Source organism: Pseudopipra pipra, chromosome Z (assembly GCF_036250125.1).
Source record: "Pseudopipra pipra isolate bDixPip1 chromosome Z, bDixPip1.hap1, whole genome shotgun sequence".
Classification (NCBI taxonomy): Eukaryota; Metazoa; Chordata; class Aves; order Passeriformes; family Pipridae; genus Pseudopipra; species Pseudopipra pipra.
The window spans coordinates 37,201,197-37,219,288 of NC_087581.1; the positions used below are offsets into that span (position 1 = coordinate 37,201,197).

The window sequence follows — 18,092 nt, forward strand, 5'->3', positions numbered from 1 at the left end:
AGAGAATGGTGACTATCAGCTCTTTGATCCAGATGTTGCCAAACCACAAGGCAACATTGTTTGCTGGACTTCAGAAAACTGAACCAAATGGTGCCTCTGTCTTAACTGGACATGGGCATGTGGAAAACCAATGTTACCTTAAGAATCTTGGGAAAAGGATTTATAAGTGATGATGATGGTACATCTTAAAATGTCTCCTGCTCTGTATGGTTGCTGTGGGAAACTGAGGGGAAGTACCATAGAAACCTAAACATTATGTAAGAGTCCCTCTTGCCCTGTGACCAAATCTGTGTGTTGCGGAGGGGAAAGGTAGACAGGGAGAGACAAAAAGGAAAGAGAAGCTGTTAACAAATACTATATTTACATAGTATTGCCTCTAGTACCAATGTTCTTAAGAAAGGGAAAGAAAAATTAAGAATGCTCCCATAAACGTGATTTTCAGTTAGAAGATTCGATTTATCAAGACATTCACAGTATATTATCCATAAGTGGAGTAATGACCTCCAGTTACAGTTGGTGTACCAGCCATCAGGATCTCTCAGTCCTAAACTGATCAGCTGGAAGCAATTGATTTCTAACCTTCCAGATCTCTACTACTTTGATTGCTTATCACTGCTCACGGCTGTTACCTATGTCATTGTGACAAGAGGCATGCTCAGCCATCATCAGTAGTTTTGGAACAGAATTACGATGTCCTCTGCACGCCATCAACAATGAACACAACTGTACAAGCAGCATTTTCCCTTGGAGAAACAGGCCTTATAATGCGATTTGCCCTTTGTTTGAATGAAATGCTAGCATAGCCATGACAAGCATAACTGCATCATAAATTAAATTATGTCTATCTTGAGCAATAAATTACAGAGCTTTCTTTCTCCAGGTTAGTGTATTTCCCACAGCCTGAAAGGACAAGGAGTCATAAATCATAATCATGAGCAATGCATATTCATGTTATGTAGTCCCTGTGCATATAAATGACAAGAGTAGCAGTAACTCAGCAATTTGTAATGCCAAGTGAAGCTAGCTTGCAATGTTCCAATAGCTAAGTTTTCAGATGATTTTGGATCTTTTTAATTAGTGTCCTGGAGACTGGGTTTTGGGGAGTGCTTTTTTTTTCTTTCTCTTCTTGTTCATTGACTGTTGTAAAGGAGGATTCAAAATATCATGTGCTCATTGTGGCAAAAAAATCCTACCATCTTCTCCCATTAAACTGGAAGAAAACTGACAACTGACTGACAGATTTTTATTATGTTGCCATTTTCCACCTGTTGAACCCTCCTAATCAGAAAGACAAGTATGATTTGCACAACAAAATATATGTGTGCAAACAGACATATAGACAGCTGGATCATCTGAGGAAAAAACAATTTCTGTGAACTGAACAAGTCCATGCTATTAATGCAAACTTAACCTGAACAAACACTGTTTGAAATAACCCAGCAAGACATCAGGGCTGATCAGTTGCTTTGGGATCCCTGTTGCTGAAGTCTTACCGGTAGGCACATAATTTGTCTTTGCTTTCAGTTGTCCATAAGGTGATAACTGGATAGTTGCAGAAACAACAAGCTGCCCAGTTTGGCTGGCTGCAGAGAGACTCACAAGTGTGGTGGAAAAAATAGACTGATGTTGGGTTAAGAGCCTGCAGTGACACAGAGGGGGGGCAATTAAGCACATGGTGGAGGAAGATACCTTTTCAAGTTTTTGTTCTAGTTCGACCACCTTCAGGATGATGTTTGCACTCACACATTACTTGTGGAGCCCTGTCAGCCAGAAAAAAAGAATCCTGCCTTGGACTTCAGCAAAAAAGGGAGATCCATGCTCCTTACAATCACTACTTTTACCATTTCCCCAAGAAATACTAACTTTTTTTTTTATAAATGAAAAGGGTCCTTCCCTCCACTCTATGATGTGACTGCTTATTGATGAAAAGAAAGCAGCACTGCTCTTATAGCAAACAAACGTGACCAAGAGTAACCAGGAACTCTGTGATTAATACCAGCAGCCATGACACAAACACAGGCTATGGGACAAGAGGCTAGTTAAATGTCTTGCCCTCATAAGGGCATGGGTGTGGCATGGGGGACTTCGACACTCTGTAGGGATATGAAAAGCAACACTCCATGGTGTTACAGCGTCCGGTGTGAACAGCGTCCCTAGAAGACTGACTGTCCTTTTTAAAAAATCTCAGGTAGACATCCCAGGCAATATCGAACTGGACCCAATCACTGTGCACTCAGAGCCCCATTTTATTCCTTGTTTAATAGAAACATGGTAGTTAGTCAACTTTTCCTTCCCCTTTTCTCTTTTTTCACTCCTTCCAAAAACAAAAAGGTGTGCTAATTTTCTTGAGCACAAGGTGGCAGGATTCAGCTTCCCTTAAAACCCAATAAATGCTGAACGGTGCTTGAAAGCGATAAGGTAAACGTTTCCATTATTAGGAATGCAAAATCAGCCATGATCAAGTAGCTAGATAAATCTGCAAATAGGTGGAACACTGCAAAGAACAAAAGGCAGGCTAAAACACTCAGAGAGTGCCTCGTGTTTGAAGGAAATTCAGAAAAGAGCTGTGTGGAAACCAATTTTTGCCATTGAGGGAAAAGATGTGCGAGCTCATTTAAGAGAGGCAGGTACATCTCAGAGTAGTTATCAGCCCAGCAGATGCTGGCGGTTGGAGTTCATAGGCTTGCTCTGGGTCGTGGTGCAGATGCGTGTCTCTGACCACAGTTCTTGAACACAAGGACATCTTTGTATGGAAAGTTTTATGGGAATTGGGATATTTCTCTAGAAAACAAAAGGTTTCTGACAAGATCATGAGTTCCTATGAGGTGTCCAACCTCTCCCTCTTGTAAGAGCTAAATATTTTGAAACTGGAAGCAAAATGTAAGCATTTATTTCTATGCAGTTTTGATAAGATTAGTCTTTCTGTATACACACGCTTTTGCCAAGATAGGGTACACAAATCATGTGACCTGTTCTCAGACTCAGCAGTATAATTACTTATTCCCCCACCTAAATAACACTACTCTCAGGGGGATTCTTTGAATTTTCAGGTGCTGACTTTTTCCCACAAATTCATGTTAACCACCTTTACAGAAATTTACTATAATTTCTATTCAGTGATATGTTCTTTATGTATGGTGTATGAATTAAAGCTTCAGAGTGATTAAACTTAACTTTAGCATAGTGATTTCAAGGAAACACTGAGTATTTCATTATGTTCAGGTTTTGCTCCTAATATATTCAGATGAATGTGCTCCCACGTAACTTTATCTACAGCAGTAAAAAAAATGGGCAAAGAAATGTGTATTGCAAGGAAACAGAATTTCTGGGAGGTTGTTAATTTGCTTTCATCTACCTAAGGCAAATCTGACTCTAATTCACCGGCCCTGAAGAGGTTCACCTCACTTGCTCTGAGAAGGCTCTATTATTCAAGATTTGAGTGTTCTCCAAAGTGATCTATTTGTGGTGCTTAACTGTCCTTTTCATACAAAAGTTTTCATAATGTCAAACATGAATCATCCTTGTTGTAAATCAAGTGTATTACTTGTCCTATTCCCCAGACAAGGAAAAAAATATTACCTGTCCCTTTGCATGCCCTTTTACATATTTCAGGGGTGTTATTGCACTTCCTGTCAGACTTTCATGCACTGAAGAAAGCCAGTTCTTTCAATCTTGACTCAGAATTCATATTTTCTAGCCCTCTAATCACACTTTATAGCTTTGTCATATTTTCAACTTTGCTCCAGTTTTAACACCATCAGGATGATGTTTGCTTTTGCAGCATTATCAGAAAGCTATTTATCTCTAGTGGTTTAGTTGTGGCTCTCCCTTAAGTATTGATTCACATTGTGGCTCTTTCTTAAGTACTGATTAATAGGAAGTACTTGGGTATTTGAAGTTCCTTCCTACTTTCTTTAATCTGTAAGAAAAAAACATAGAATACATAAAAATAAACCTTATCTACGTAAAATAAAGTCATGACTTACCACAGAAATTCTTTATACAGCTATCTAAATAATTCTAGAATTTAAAGACTCAAAGCAGGAACTGTGCCTATTGAAAGAGTTGCTGCTTCCCCCACTAGGCCAGCAATGGTATTTCTCAGTGCAGCATTCCCTAGCTTTCATTTTGACAATTCTGGTGGCACTTTCAGTCTGCTATCTTCCCCTATTCTCCTCCCAGACTATTTTGATAAAATACTAATTTTAGTGGGGAAATAGATTTTTAACAGAATTTGGTATTTTACCATTACGTTTTCACATCTGGTAAGTTTTGGCATAGTCATGCAGAAATCTATGTCACCAAACTTCTAAGCAATGATTACTGTATAACTCAGCAACACCCTCATGAGAAATTTTTTGAATTGCAGAAAATATAAACTGATGTTTACCACAATGGTGATGATTCCTTTTCCAAGTGTTTGCTCTAGCACTATTTAACGCTTACCTGCAGCCTTATGAATTTATGGTCTTGCCTACAGAACTTTGTCATTTCAATACCATTGAACCATCTCATTAGCCACTTTGATCCAGCTGCATAGTTTTATCTAAAACTTCTTTGACAACTTGTCAGTTTTGCAAATTCATGGAAAACAGAGACCTAAGATGTCTGTGAAGTAATAAAGTTTAAGTATGTGCCCATATATGATTAGATAACTGTGACCTAATTGTCATAAAATCACAAGTAGAATTGCAATGAGTAATTATGGCCATAAAGAGCTGATGTCTTCATGTTCATCCAGGAGAGAGAGGGGGAATAAAGCATATTTTCCAAAGCTGTAAGTAGAATTTGCTGGAGAACAGTAAAGAAGGTTTTACGGCAACTTACAGATTTCAAAATTTTACTTCTGTCCTGCATTAAGGATCTTACTGAAGATTGAAAATAGAATCATATTGCAGTTTATGCAAATAATTTTTCTCTCTTTTAACACTTGCCTCCAAATCCTTTAAAAATACCAAACTGTTTTGCCTCTAGAAAATTTTTCCATGACCTTTTTATCTTACTAGCTATCCTTCTATAAATACTTTGTTTGGAGAAATATTTTATTTTAAAGCTATTGGTGCCTTAAAAAAAATTGTATTAATTGTATACAAAAGGCCTTGCACTGAATAATATTTCGTATGGTCCTTCCATGTTTTTATGCTGCATCATTGGCTTTGTTATTCCTTGAGCCTCTCTTCATCTTCCTTGTGTTTTATTTAAAAAAAAATAAAGTGCTGAACTTGGTAAGGAGGCAATATATTCTGAGTATCTCTGTAAACATTTTACTTAAACTTCAAATAAATTAGGTTTAAGTATATCATGATCAATAGTATTTTTCAATTATGTCTTTTTGTCTAGTCTTCATTTGTTGCCTCATGGGGAAGTATAAATCAGTGTTTCAGCTTTGACTTTCTTAGCAGGATGTTCTTTGAAAGCAAAACTAACCCTGTCTGTGGCCATGCCAGGCCTACAAACGCATTCAGTAAGACGGGGATTTTCCTGTTAGCCTGAGCAAATGCAAAAAGAATGAAGTGTGCTTTCAATTAATAAGTGCCATGTCAAATTGATTCCCGAGCACTTTCTATCAGCCTATTGACTGTTTGTTCTGTATCTTAGTAAGAGAAATTGTGTAACCTTTTCTTTCTTTAATTCACCCAGATTTACTAATCTGAAAATACTCAGCTCAGGTAATTAGGTAAGAAAGGACCATCACCATCTTTTGATGTAACAGTAGAGGTTAAGTGAAGAACCTGTTGACAGAGAGCAAGGACTACCCGCCGTGTACCAGGACAGAAGCACATAGTCTCAGAAACGGCAAGGGAAGAACATCCCAGATCAGCTGCTCTTTGCACCTGCGAATGCGTGACACACGTATGTCGTTCGGACTTGCCTCAGCCTCGATGCACAGCAATGATAACTCCTTGCTGCGTGCCGTGTGTCGTCCCCCTGGCGCCTGGGGGTCCATGGGGCGGTCGGGGGTTCACTGCTCCGCGCGGAGGCAGTGCGGGCCGGACTGCGGTACGCGGCGGCGGCGGCGGCGGGACGCGCGGTGGCGCCTGCGGAGCGCTCAGTGCGGGGCGCTGCGGCGGGATCCGGCTCACCGGCAGCGCTGCGGAACCCGCAAGCGGGGGCGGGGGCAGAAAAACGCAAAGCACCCCCGACCGCAGAGCTGTCAAGGGAAGAACAAGGAGTACTAGGCTCGCTCATCCGTTGATTTCCGGGGTTTTCACACCATCCCCGATGGTTTATCACCCGATGGCGAGCTCTCGCCCTGGCGGGGATGCCAAGTGCCCCTCGGCAAAGTGCCTCTGTCCGCCCGCCGGGGCAGACAGCTCTTACAGGCGGCGGGGCGCTCCCCATCCCGCGGGGTGCGTGCACGCCTCTTTGTGTGTGCGCGCGTATGTATGTGCGAGGCTGAAAGCTCAGGCGCAGCCTGCCTATTGGTATCTGCTCTTCGGCAACCTCCCTTTCCCCCGCTCCCCCTCCTCCCTCCCATGTCCTTTTTTTTTTTAATTATTTTTTTTATTTCAAGCTCATTTTGTGGAGTTTCTGCCCCTCTCTGCGTCAGCCCCACGTCACTTTGCCGGCAGCTCCCCGTCTTGGGCTGGAGCAGGAGCCGGAGCTGGTTTATTATCAGCTGGAGGGAGGAGGAGACGGTGCGTAAAGCGGCGAGCGCGGAGCCCCGAGCCCCGCCGCCACCGCGAGCTGCGCCTCCCTCCTCATCCGCTCGCCCTCCCTCCGGCGGGCAGCGCCGCCCGAGCCCCCGCAGGTAGGCGCGCAGCCTCCGCCACCTGCCCCCGCCGCCCCGCGCGTTTTGCAGCATCATCGGGAGTAGCCGCAGGGGCAGGCGGTGTCGCTGTCAGCCCGCGGGGCCGGGGGCAGGTGCCGCGCCGCGCCGGAGGCCCCGGTCGGCCTCTGCTCCGCGCCGCCCGGGTCCGGCCCCCGCCGACTCGCGCAGTGCCCGGGCGGACAGCGCCGCGGGGCGGTGTGGCTGCGGCTGCGGCGCGCCCATGTAAGCACCGGTCCCGTCTGCCCGCCTGCGGCGCGGAAGGCTGCGCACCCTCCGGCCGAGCGCCCCGGCAGCGGCGGCGGCGGCGCAGGGAGCAGGAGGAGGCCGTCGGGGCAGCGCTGGAGTGATCGGGGACGGCATGGTGTCCTGGCGGCGGAGGCCGAGACCCGGCCTGGCGCGGCTGTGGTGCCTGTGCTGTCTGGTGCTGGGCTGCTGGCGGGGTGCGCTGGGCTGTCCCGCGTCCTGCAACTGCAGCTCCTGGCGGATCTGGTGCACGGAGTCGTCGCCGGGCATCGCCTCCTTCCCCGTGCCGCAGCGGAGCGCCGAGGGCGACAATGTTACCGAGATGTGAGTACGGCCCGGGGCCAGGCGCGGGGGCGGCGGGCCGGAGCAGGCGGGGGAAGCTGCGGGCGGAGGTGGCGGGTAACTGACCCGCGCCGAGAGGCACTTACTCCGCGGGCAGATGCGGTGGCTGGAAGACTAAAAGCCCGTATGATTTAATTTGGACGCGACTTTCCAGACGTACCGCTGTCAACCTGTTTAGAGGGTGAATCCTAATTGCCGCGATGCGGTTCCCAGGGCACTGGGCGGGGGTCGCCGCCGGCCGCAGCGGGAACACGGGGCAGCCGGGGAGCGGTACGGGGGGCTGGGGCTCCGCTTCCGCCTCCTGCTCCTTCCCCTACCAGGGGCGCGCACCGGTCAGCCCGCACCTCTGCGGCGGCAGCAGGTATGGTACGAAGGTTTTATTTTATTTATTGGTTTTTTTACATTCTCTGCCTCAGTTTATTGCTGCGAACCTCACCCCAGATCTCTCATGTTCTCTTTTCCTATTAAAAAAAAAAAAAGAAAGAAAAAAAAAGGAAAGGGATGCGGCAGATTCTGATGGAAGTGACAGCAAACTACCCTCCAAACCCTAGCCATAGGAATGCGAACCTGGTTTGCCTTTCTCAGTGGAGGTGGCTGGAAGGAGAAAATACGAAGCCTGCAGATGAATGAACATTGTGCTGCTTGTCAGCAAGTGGTAGGCGATTAGGAAACCCTAATTAAGCGTGAGGAAGGTGCAAAAAAGTTTTTTTTCCCTCCTCGTTTCCATGTGGTACTTCCATCCTCGTTGGCCTGTAGACGGTCTTTGGTGAGGGAGTGCTCTTGCTTTTCATGTTAAATCCTGCATCCTTTCACAACTCAGAGCACTGTGGCATCTATATACGTTGCCTGAGGAAACCTGAAAAGGTTCTTGCTGAGCAAAAAAATTTGGGTACTGGATGTGGAGATGATACCTCTCAGGAAAAAACCATCTCAAGCTGTCTTCGCAATCTTCTTATTTCCCTGTTCTTGTTTCTGAATTACTTTCTATGGCATTTAATGTAAAAGATACCAGAATATTTTCCCCAAAATTGATTCAGGTTTCTCACTATTTGACTTCACCATCCTTCTTCTCTTTGTTAGTTTCCTCTAGAAGCAGTATAAAAATACTGTCGAATACAGTGTGAGTTTAGATTAAATTCTAGCCTTTGAGCTACATTCCTACAGTTTGTCGAAGTCAATTTGCTGCATTTCTCTGCTTGGGGAGAAAGCTGGAAGCATTCCTTTCTACTACTCATACATGGCCTACCTTTGGTAGATTTTTAGGACCTATGCTAAAGAAACAGTCTTTCCGAATTGTAACTGTTATTGATTTAGATGTTTGTGTAATATTCTGTAGATTGCTTAATTGGAAAAAAATTACTTTGAGCTATGCATCTGTGCTCATTTACATAGGCTTTGTAGCCTTTTTATGTGGTGCTTTCAAATTAGAAGTAACAGAGCCATTTTCCCTTAGAATTTAATCTCTGTTTAAAAGGCCAGAGGAGAAAACAGGTATTATAAATATGTGTTCCAGCCATGATTAACTTAAAACGTGTCTAGTCATTTTGTGTTGCTGGTTTTGGTTTTCATTTTCTGTTTTTTTTTTTTTTTTTGCGCATCGCTGTCTTTACAGGGTTTTTTTTGGTTTTTACTGTATCATTCTGTGACATTGCACATTGTTGTGTTTGGTGATCTAAAAATAATTTTGAGTCATGGATTTCTCAGGAGATGCTGTCACACATATTTAAGATGGTCTTTTCATGTGTACTTTTAACATAAAACACAGCGGCCCTTCAATTAGTTTATAGGCATAAATTAAAAATTGGACTGCAGTAGCTGTCACATTATTTTGTTGTGTGACCTCGGTAAACAGTAACTATGTAGGGAAGCAGTTCTAATACAGTAGCTACAGATTGTGGAACCATTTTTAACACTGCAGATCTTGCTTTACTCTAGCTAAGAAACAGGTTTAAGAGACTGGGGCATTGCATTTCACTTGTGAATCTTCAGGCCTGGTTCTTTTTTATGTGCTTTACAGATACAAGAGCACAATTCCATTGGTCTCCGGTGGAATTCCTCTTGGTATAAATAACAGAAGAGTGTAAGACAATTAATTTCAAGAATTTGTTCCCATGTATTTCCATAGTGTCTATTGAAACCCGTTCTTTATTTGTTGGTTATGTACTGCTCTTGACAGGAATGGATCTCACAGTCCGAGACAAAACATCCACAGGCACCTGGGGCATGTGTGCTGACTCCAGTTCCTTACGTGCGCCACAAGTACGGGAGGCTGGGATAACTGCGTGGTCAGGGTGGGTGTGTGAAGTCCATGGTGGTTCAGAGGGTTGGCTGTGGGCCAGGTGGATGGCGCTGAGCAGATGGGGTGTGAGTGGGCAGCCAGAGTTTTCCCCTTTAAGAGATGGCATAGAAGGCTTGAGCACTGTGGTAGGAACAGCAGAGCTGAGGTGCTATGCATAAGGCAGCCTCTGTCCTTTAATGCTCAGGTGCTTCAGCTCTGTTTTGGTCTGTAAGTAAACTGCAGTTTAGAGCTTAATAAGCAGTTTTGTCCCAGTTGAGCTATTTCTTGGTTCCTGGTTGGATCCAACATCCAGATCTACTGAGGGCAGTAGAAAGACACCCAGAATGCTTCTGCATCAGCCCTGTGAGGGCCAGCTGCTGAAATTTTGTGTGGGAGGGCATAAGAGTATTTATGCCTGGTGCTTTCTTAGTCATCTTCCTCACTCTTTCCCTTCCTAGTTGTTTTTGTATAGTTTTCTATTATAGTTAATAAGATGCATTTTAGATTTGTCCAACTGGCTAGGATGATGGTGTGGGCTGGCCTTTATCTAGAAAGCAAGTGCCAGTGCTTATCATAACAGAGTGTAATTGTAATAATTGTTTGGTTGTTTGTATATTATTGGAGATAATTTGAACTCTAGAGTGAGATCCTGCATTAAAATAACCATATCAGTCATTGAAGCTCACATTAAGAGCCAAGGACCAATAGTGGTGAGAGCAAAATAACTATATCAGTATTGTTAAATCCATACATTGTAGGCACAATAGCAAATAAGTAGTTCTTGTCAGGATCACTCATTACAGAATATCAATAGAGTAGTAAATGAGTGATTTTTAAAGTGTTCAGGACTTCTTGTAAAAGGACCAGTCTAATATTTTCTTGCTAAGTAAAATCTATTGCTATTATATCTCAGTGTATATGACTCTTCGAAGACTTTGATTTAAAAGTGATTTCTTGCAGTGCAAGTATATTCCTGGCCTAGTTTCACAGTTCTGCTTTCAAGTCATTAATATGTTTACTTATGATTATTCAGGTGAATGGGATTTGAAATTAATTGGTGTTTTTCAGGAAGAACTACTTGCCAACAAAACAGTAGATGACTTTTAAACTCTTGCCTGTTAAAACAGGGGTGATTGTTTATTGCGTACATTTCAAAACCACAAAATAAATTTCTAATGCAGTTACATAAAGCACTCTAGAATTGTTAATAAGACAGGATAAGTAATTTATAGAGTAAATTATTTAACAAGTCATGTGAGCTTGTGCTAAAAAAAGGCAGCTTTAAATTCATTTGAAGCTCAGAGCTGTTGGTATTTTGAGGTTTTTTTCATTTGATATTTCTAAACTGTTGTAGATTAAATGTAATATAAAACTGGCTACAGGGCCTCTCAACCCCCAGCCCCTTCCTCCTCAAAGCAACTTTTGGCTGTGCATCATTGCATGAACTTGGCTCGATTGAGAAGTTATTTCTGGTGACTTGGAATTGTATAATAAAACATGAGACACCAGGCTACAAATTGTTAAGGGGACTTTGGACAGTGGTGACATAATAGCTGCTTTTAGGATATTGCCCTTTTACTTTTCAAATCTTTTAAAGATCTGGGTAAATGGTTAAGGTGAGTGGAAAGTAAGAACTGAAAATTGGTTTTCTAATTTCTAGGCTCTAAAAATACTCCAAATATCACAAAGCATTGGATTTTGTATATACTGGGGTTCTTCTTTTGATCTCAGGGAACCTTTTGTGTGTCTTGTTTTAGTCCTTGTCCTTATGGTTTGTGAGGACTGATGTGGCTCCTGGGGGTCTCCACTCTGGCTGTCAGGCTGAGACGAAATAGCTCACAAGGCTGGAAGAGAGCAGCATCCATCAAGAGAAGCTCCCTATGGGGAGGGTGGCAGGAACACTGTCTCTCCCTCTTTGTCTTTGGTCACTCAAGAATTTTGAGAGGTTTTGGATTTATATACTGAAATGAAAGCTGTTTATATAAATTCAAGAATTTGGTCTTGAATACGTTGTTTTCAAGAAATTTCAACTTCTTTCCATACTAATGAGAAAACAGGGCTCGGCAGTGCAGCCTGTGATATCTTTAGGATGACATTTTCCAGATTTCTCAGGTTCTATTTTTTCTTCATTATTTTTATGCTGCCAAGTGTAAGGGAGAAAGTAGCTTAGCAATATTCTGGATCCCTAATCACTGTAAAGTAAAAAATTTTACATAACTAAACAAGGACCTTATTTCTCCATTTTGGATTTCGTTTTAAAGTGAAGAGGGATCCCCCGTCCCCCTTTATTTTTTTTTGATATCTATTCTCTCTCCTCTGTGTTTGTCATCTGTCATAACACAAATGTCTAACACTATGTCAGTGAATGTGGCCATCCAGATACCCTTGCCCAAGCAGGATGAGTGTAATGAGTAATAAAAAATGAAAAACGGAGGAAAGAGCTCTAAAACTGTTTCAATGTTTTGTTGATGTTAAATGTATATTTAGCTTTTTACATGTGAAAAACCACTCTTTCAAAACTGTCCTTTGAAAAGTGAAGCACTGATGGTATAAATTCACTAATTCATATGCATTTCAAATGGAGAAATAAATCCGTAGAAGTTTGAAAGCCCGTACTGCCTAGGATGTGAATATGCTCTGCTACTGGATGCCTTGTTTGTGTCTGCAAAAGTCTCTTCATCCAGATGTATGTAGGCATATAGCTGCTATTAAAATCAAATATAATTAGGATGCTTCTTAATTCCTGTTTGATTATGAGCCTGTATTTTCAGAAACTGCAAGAGGCAAACCAAACTACTCCCCTTCCTGAATGGTGTGTTTTATATAGCTACCGTTAAGCATAACATTACAGAGTCACAGAATCACAGAATGGATAAGGTTAGAAGGGACCACCAGTGGTATCACCTAGTACAACCTCCCTGCTCAAGAAGCTTACTCTAGAGCACGTTACACAGGACTGTGTCCACATGGTGCTTAAATATCCCCAGTGGGGGAGACTCCACAACCTGTCTGGGCAATCTGTTGTACGGTCACCCAAAAGTAAAGTTGTTCTTCCCTATGTTCAGGTGGAACTTCTTGTGCATCAGTTTATGCCCGCTGCCTCTTTTTCTGTTGCTTGACACACTGAGAAGAACCTGACTTCGTCCTCTTGGCACCCTCCCTTCAGTTACTTGTGTATATTGACAAGATCCCCTCTGAGTCATCTCTTCTCGAGGCTGAACAGGCCCAGCTACCCTAGTCTTTCCTCGTATGAGAGATGCACCAGTTCCCTAATCATCTTCGTACCCCTCTACTGGACTTTCTCAAGTAGCTCCATGTCTCTCGTGTCCAGAGGAAATGGACACAGCACTCCAGATGGTGACCTCACTGGAGCTGAGTAGAGGGGCAGGATCACCTGCACTGACCTGCTGGCAATGCTCTTCCTAATGCACCCCATGATACCATTGGCCTCCTTGGCCACAAGGACACACTGCTTGCTCATGGACATCTTGTTGTCTGCCAGGACCCCCAGGTCCTTCCCTGCAGAGCTGCTTTCCAGGTTAGCTCCCAGCGTGTGCTGGTGCCCGAGATTATTATTCCTCCCCAGATGTAGGACCCTGCATTTGCCTTTGTCGAATTTCAGGCAGTTCCTCCCTGCCCATCTCTCCAACCTGTTGAGGTCCTTCTGAAGGGCTGCACAGCACTGTGGGGTATTGGTCACTCCTCCCAGCTTTGTGTCATCAGTGACCTTGCTGAGGAGGCATCTGTCTTTTCATGCAAGTCACTGATGAATAAGTTAAACAACAGTGGGCCCAGTATTGAACCCTGGGGGTTCACCACTGACAGGCCTCCAACTAGACCCTGTGACATTGATTATGATCCTCTAGGATCTGCTGGTAATCCAGTTTTCAATCCACCTCACTGTCCACTCCCACAGTCCACACTTTCTAAGCTTGCCTATGAGGATATCATGTGACACAGTGTCTAAAGCCTTGTTGAAGTCAAGGTAGGCAATATCCACTGCTTTCCCTCATCCATCCAGGTAGTTGGCCCATCATAGTAAGCAATCAGGTTGGTCTAGCATGATTTTCCTTTAGTGAATCCATGCTGACTACTCCTGATCCCCTTCTGGTCATCCATGTGCATTGGGATGGCCTCCAGAATAAGGCACTCCATCATCTTTCCAGCAATAAAGGTGAAGCTGACTGGCTGGTAGTTCCCTGTGTCCTCTTTCTTGCTCATTTTGAAGATACCTTTCTTACTGTCCTTGACATCCTTGGCCAGAATTAAGTGCAGATGGATCTTGGTCTTCCTCATCTCATTTATGCTTACTCTGACAACATCCCTATAGTCTTCCCAAGTGGCCTCTTCCTGCTTTCACCTCCACTGTATCTCCTGTTTGTGCTTCACTTTTAACAGGAGTTTCTTATTCACCCATGCATGTGTCTTGCCCTCTTTGCTTCACTTCTTGCTCATCAGGATGCACTGATCTTGAGCCTGGAGGAGGAGATGCTTGCATATTGATTGACGAGCTCTCTTGGACCCCTCTTCACTACAGGGCTCATTCCCATTGGATTCTTCCAAAAAGGTCCCTGAAGAGGCTAAAGTTAGCTTTCCTGAAGTCCAGGGTTGTGGTCTCACTTGCCACCATACAACGGGCTGAACTCTACAGTCTCATGGTCACATTGCATAATTGTAGTGAATTTACAGGAAAGGAGCCATACCATGGAAATTCTGTTGTGAACTTGCATTTATTTTTTTAAATTTTCATGTAAGAAAATGACCTGCATTGAGTGTTGATCATCGACAGAGGTTATAGCAGAAACTTAAATATATTTAATACCAGTTCAGCTATACATTTCTGAGTTGTGTTATCATTGTTAGGTTACATTCTTGGAGATCAGATTTGAGGTCAGTATTCTTTTATTCTTAGACAAGGCCTGAAGCAGTGAGATTTTCTTTTTCAGAAGTAAGATTAAAATGGAAGAAATAATGCCACAGGTGTCCAAGGCATTTTCAGGGGCACTTTAAGAGATCATAATCTCTGAATCGTGTAACTTGAACTTTACTTTTGCTAAGTCCTGATCTAGCAAGGTAATTAGATGCCCTTTATTTCAGGGGGAATGTGAGTCTGAGATTCTTGCCTTCTTAAAATCAGTGACAATAATGGATGGAATTAGTGTTTCACCAGGGTAGTTTAAAGTATATATGTGAAGGATGAAAAGAACCTTGATTCAAGCATTTTCCTGCCTGTTTTAAGTTAGGAAGAGATGGGACCTGTTGCTCCATCACTTGGTGTGTTTTTGACTTGCAGCTTTTTTTGCTTGTCCAATGTTTTCATGCTGTACAAAATGCATTGAGGCGTGAGGAAGCTCAGATTATTTTCTCGGGGAAGCCTTTTACAAAGTTTCAGATAATTTTGCATTGAAATGCAACTGCAAAACAGTTGCACCTGCAGGTACTACTATGGATCGATAGAGGGTATATGGTTCATTGTATACAGTTGTCTGATGTAGAAATAAAAGAAAGGCAATGCATTTATCAAAGTTAGTCTGCTTCCAGACTGTTGCTGAAACAGACAAAGCAGTGAAATGGCGAAACTTTGGAAGTCCTTTTGGAAGAGTCTGTCCACAGAGCTATAGTTGGGACTGGGAAAGTTGCCTGTTTTTCTCTTGATTTGACACTCGAGCCAGCAGTTTTAGATTTAAATGAAATTAGTCTTACCTTCTCAATTTCCTAACCATACATGTAAAACTAAGTAAGGCTGTGTTGAGCAGGTATCTTGTGAAGCACATTGCCCCACATCACGTGGTCAGATGCTGTACTCCATATGAAGGGTTTATGGGGTGTGACTTTTCCCATTCTTTTGCAACAACTGCCTGCTTTCCTGAATGTCATATGGCATAGCAAGCATATGTGAATAAATCATGTGCCCATACTGAGCATGTCAGTCTTACTGGGTAGGGACTGGGAGACTTTTCACAGCATGTGCTGTGGGTGTTATGTGATGGACTTCTGAATCGTGTCTAGGACTGTCCCAGCCCTCGGCATTTAAAATCTGGCATCTCCCTACTAACGATATAGTGAAGGCAGTTAACTCAGCTGGCTATTCTCCTGCCAGCAATGGAGAACTCACTTCTTCCAGAAAGTGATTCAGGAGGCTAAATTACATTCCTACTGCAGATTACCCAATGGAGTCATCCTCTTTCCTCTCCACTGATTATAAGAAAATATTGGGGACTTAGTTCACTGGAGTGAGGGGCAAAACCAAGATCTTCCTTTTAGCGAGCAAAGTCATTCTGTAGAGTAAACTGATTTTTGTGGTTCCAGGTGAAACATTTCAGCATGCATGTGAAGGGCTGCTCTGCTAGAAGCAGAACATGGGTCTGAACCAAGGTCTTGCATGTCAGCATCTTAACTGCTGGTCCTGTGTGGTGTACAGATGTGGGCTTGCCTTGGTTCTTCCTGGCTGAGTTGCCTTCTTTGGCATATAGTATTCAAATATGCTTTTGGGTCCAGGAGCAGGACAGTCTGTTTAGCTAAAAGGCTGTGACACTTATTTGTGTAGTGAGACAGCTGCATCCTGCTCCTTCTCCACTATGTGTTCAATTACAGTAAAAATTAGAACAGCACAAACAGGTAAGATTGAGACTGCCCTCTTTCAGGTTGCTTTATAAGTATGGTATTTTCTGAGAAACTGGGATCACATTCCCTTAGGAAGCAGAAGGATTTGAACATGGAACCCCTGGACATTATTTATAGCTGGAGCATTATTTATGACATGTCCTTCAACTCTGTGATCTTCAACCTCACACAGAGATGTCTCTCTTTTTGGTTTTTTTCTCCCCCACCCCCCCAGCTGAATCTATGTGTTGAATATGGGTCTAGTTCAGGAAGCTGAAATTTCTTTTTTTCTTTTCTCCACCCACTAAATGGGTGAATAGTCTACTGCATATTCATCTCCTATTCTTCCCTCCAGTCTTGCCTCTTTTAATTATTAGAAAAAGGTTTTGGAACACATTATGCATACTGTGATCCTTACCTGGTAAACATATATACTGTAGTCTCCAGCTGGGAGCAGTTTTGTTGACTTCATGGGTCTAACTAAGCATATGCTGAAGTGTGATAAGTTTGGAGTGGTGGTAAGTAAGCATCTTTTTAAGACTGCTGTGTGCATATTTATAAATATTGAGAAAATTAGAATAGATTTACAAATATTTTTGATTGGTGCAAATCCATGTGACATCAAGGCACCCAAATAAAAAAAATATTAATGCTGGATACTGCTTCTGCAGTACATATCACTGCAAATCCTGGATCAGGATTTGTGTGCAATGAGTGTCATGTTGCCTGAAGCCTATGTCATTTGAGGGATGTGAACCGAGGTGGCACAGCTGCAGAAATTGATGCCGCTTGTCCTGGAGGTGGGTGTGGGTGGAAAAAAGACTGTCCATCTTCCCTGCTCTGGATGTTTCTCCCAACTGTTCATGAAATTCCTGTCTGCATAGAGACAGGGCAGTTGTTCCTTCAGTTTACGTGGTCTGGTAGCGTGCATAGTTTTCGCTAGAGCACGTCTGCATGTTCTTATGACTTTCAGTGAACGGTTTAACTTGTAGCAGCTTTGCTCTTCTTTTTTTTCACTCTTTCTGAAATGAAAGGTTTAGGAGGTGAGCTTCCTAATAGTTGGAGGTATCACCAAAATGTCTACTCAGTCTTATATTTGCAGGTGAACACCTTTACAATGTACATCCTGGGACAGGGGCAATGCTGCAAAAGGTGTGTAGGAAGGAGTGCTGAAAGGTGTGCACATCAGTGCGGTGTGGTCATGAGAACTGTAGGCAGAAATATGCTGGTGGATGAGAGGAATACTACTCTACTCATAAGCAATAACAAGGACAAAAGCTGTAGAGGTAAATGAAGAATTCTGTGAAAGTAGTGGTGGTGAAGAGAAGGCAGCTTTGCAGAAATAGTGAAGAAGTTTGAAGAATACTGCTGCAAAAGATGTCACCTTTTGAAACAGGTACATGCAGGATAAGAGTTTTGTTTGAAGGTAAAATGGTAGAGAAGGTGACCTAAGACTTTGACATTGTATTAAAATGGAAAATTAATACTTACAAAAGAATATGTTTTCCTAAAGTATAACAATAAATACATCCATGAGCGCATTTTTAAGTAAAAGTTAATGACATTCAGGAAGGGGCAATGTGTATATGTCACGTAGCAGAACAGAAATACAAGAAGAAAACTGAAAGACAGACACAGAATGCTTGTCTGTGTGTACCGTTGCAATTGAGAATTTTCCCAGGATCAAACTGGCCTAGTACAGGAACATGGAAAGTTATGGAAACAGTAGCAGCAATTTGGCATTCAGCAGAAGTATTAAATATACTCTGGATACTGACAAATGGGCAGAAAATATAATAAACACATCATTATGCTAATATATGCAGTATGAGTAAGAAGCTACTTATATTAAAT

General features: G+C 42.9%; 1 protein-coding gene across 16 annotated transcripts in view; it reads left to right on the forward strand.

Annotated features, from left to right (window-relative positions):
• The first annotated feature begins 6,673 nt into the window (after positions 1–6,673).
• Positions 6,674–18,092, forward strand: part of NTRK2 (neurotrophic receptor tyrosine kinase 2) — a 203,686-nt gene continuing 192,267 nt past the window's right edge. For 15 of the 16 annotated variants that reach the window (XM_064643023.1, XM_064643025.1, XM_064643026.1 and 12 more), the window contains exon 1: positions 6,982–7,339. In XM_064643023.1, coding sequence (XP_064499093.1) covers positions 7,131–7,339 — 209 coding nt within the window. In that variant the 5' untranslated portion in view covers positions 6,982–7,130. Of the gene's footprint in view, positions 7,340–18,092 lie in introns of all 16 variants that reach the window. The other variant, XM_064643024.1, reaches the window with a different exon arrangement.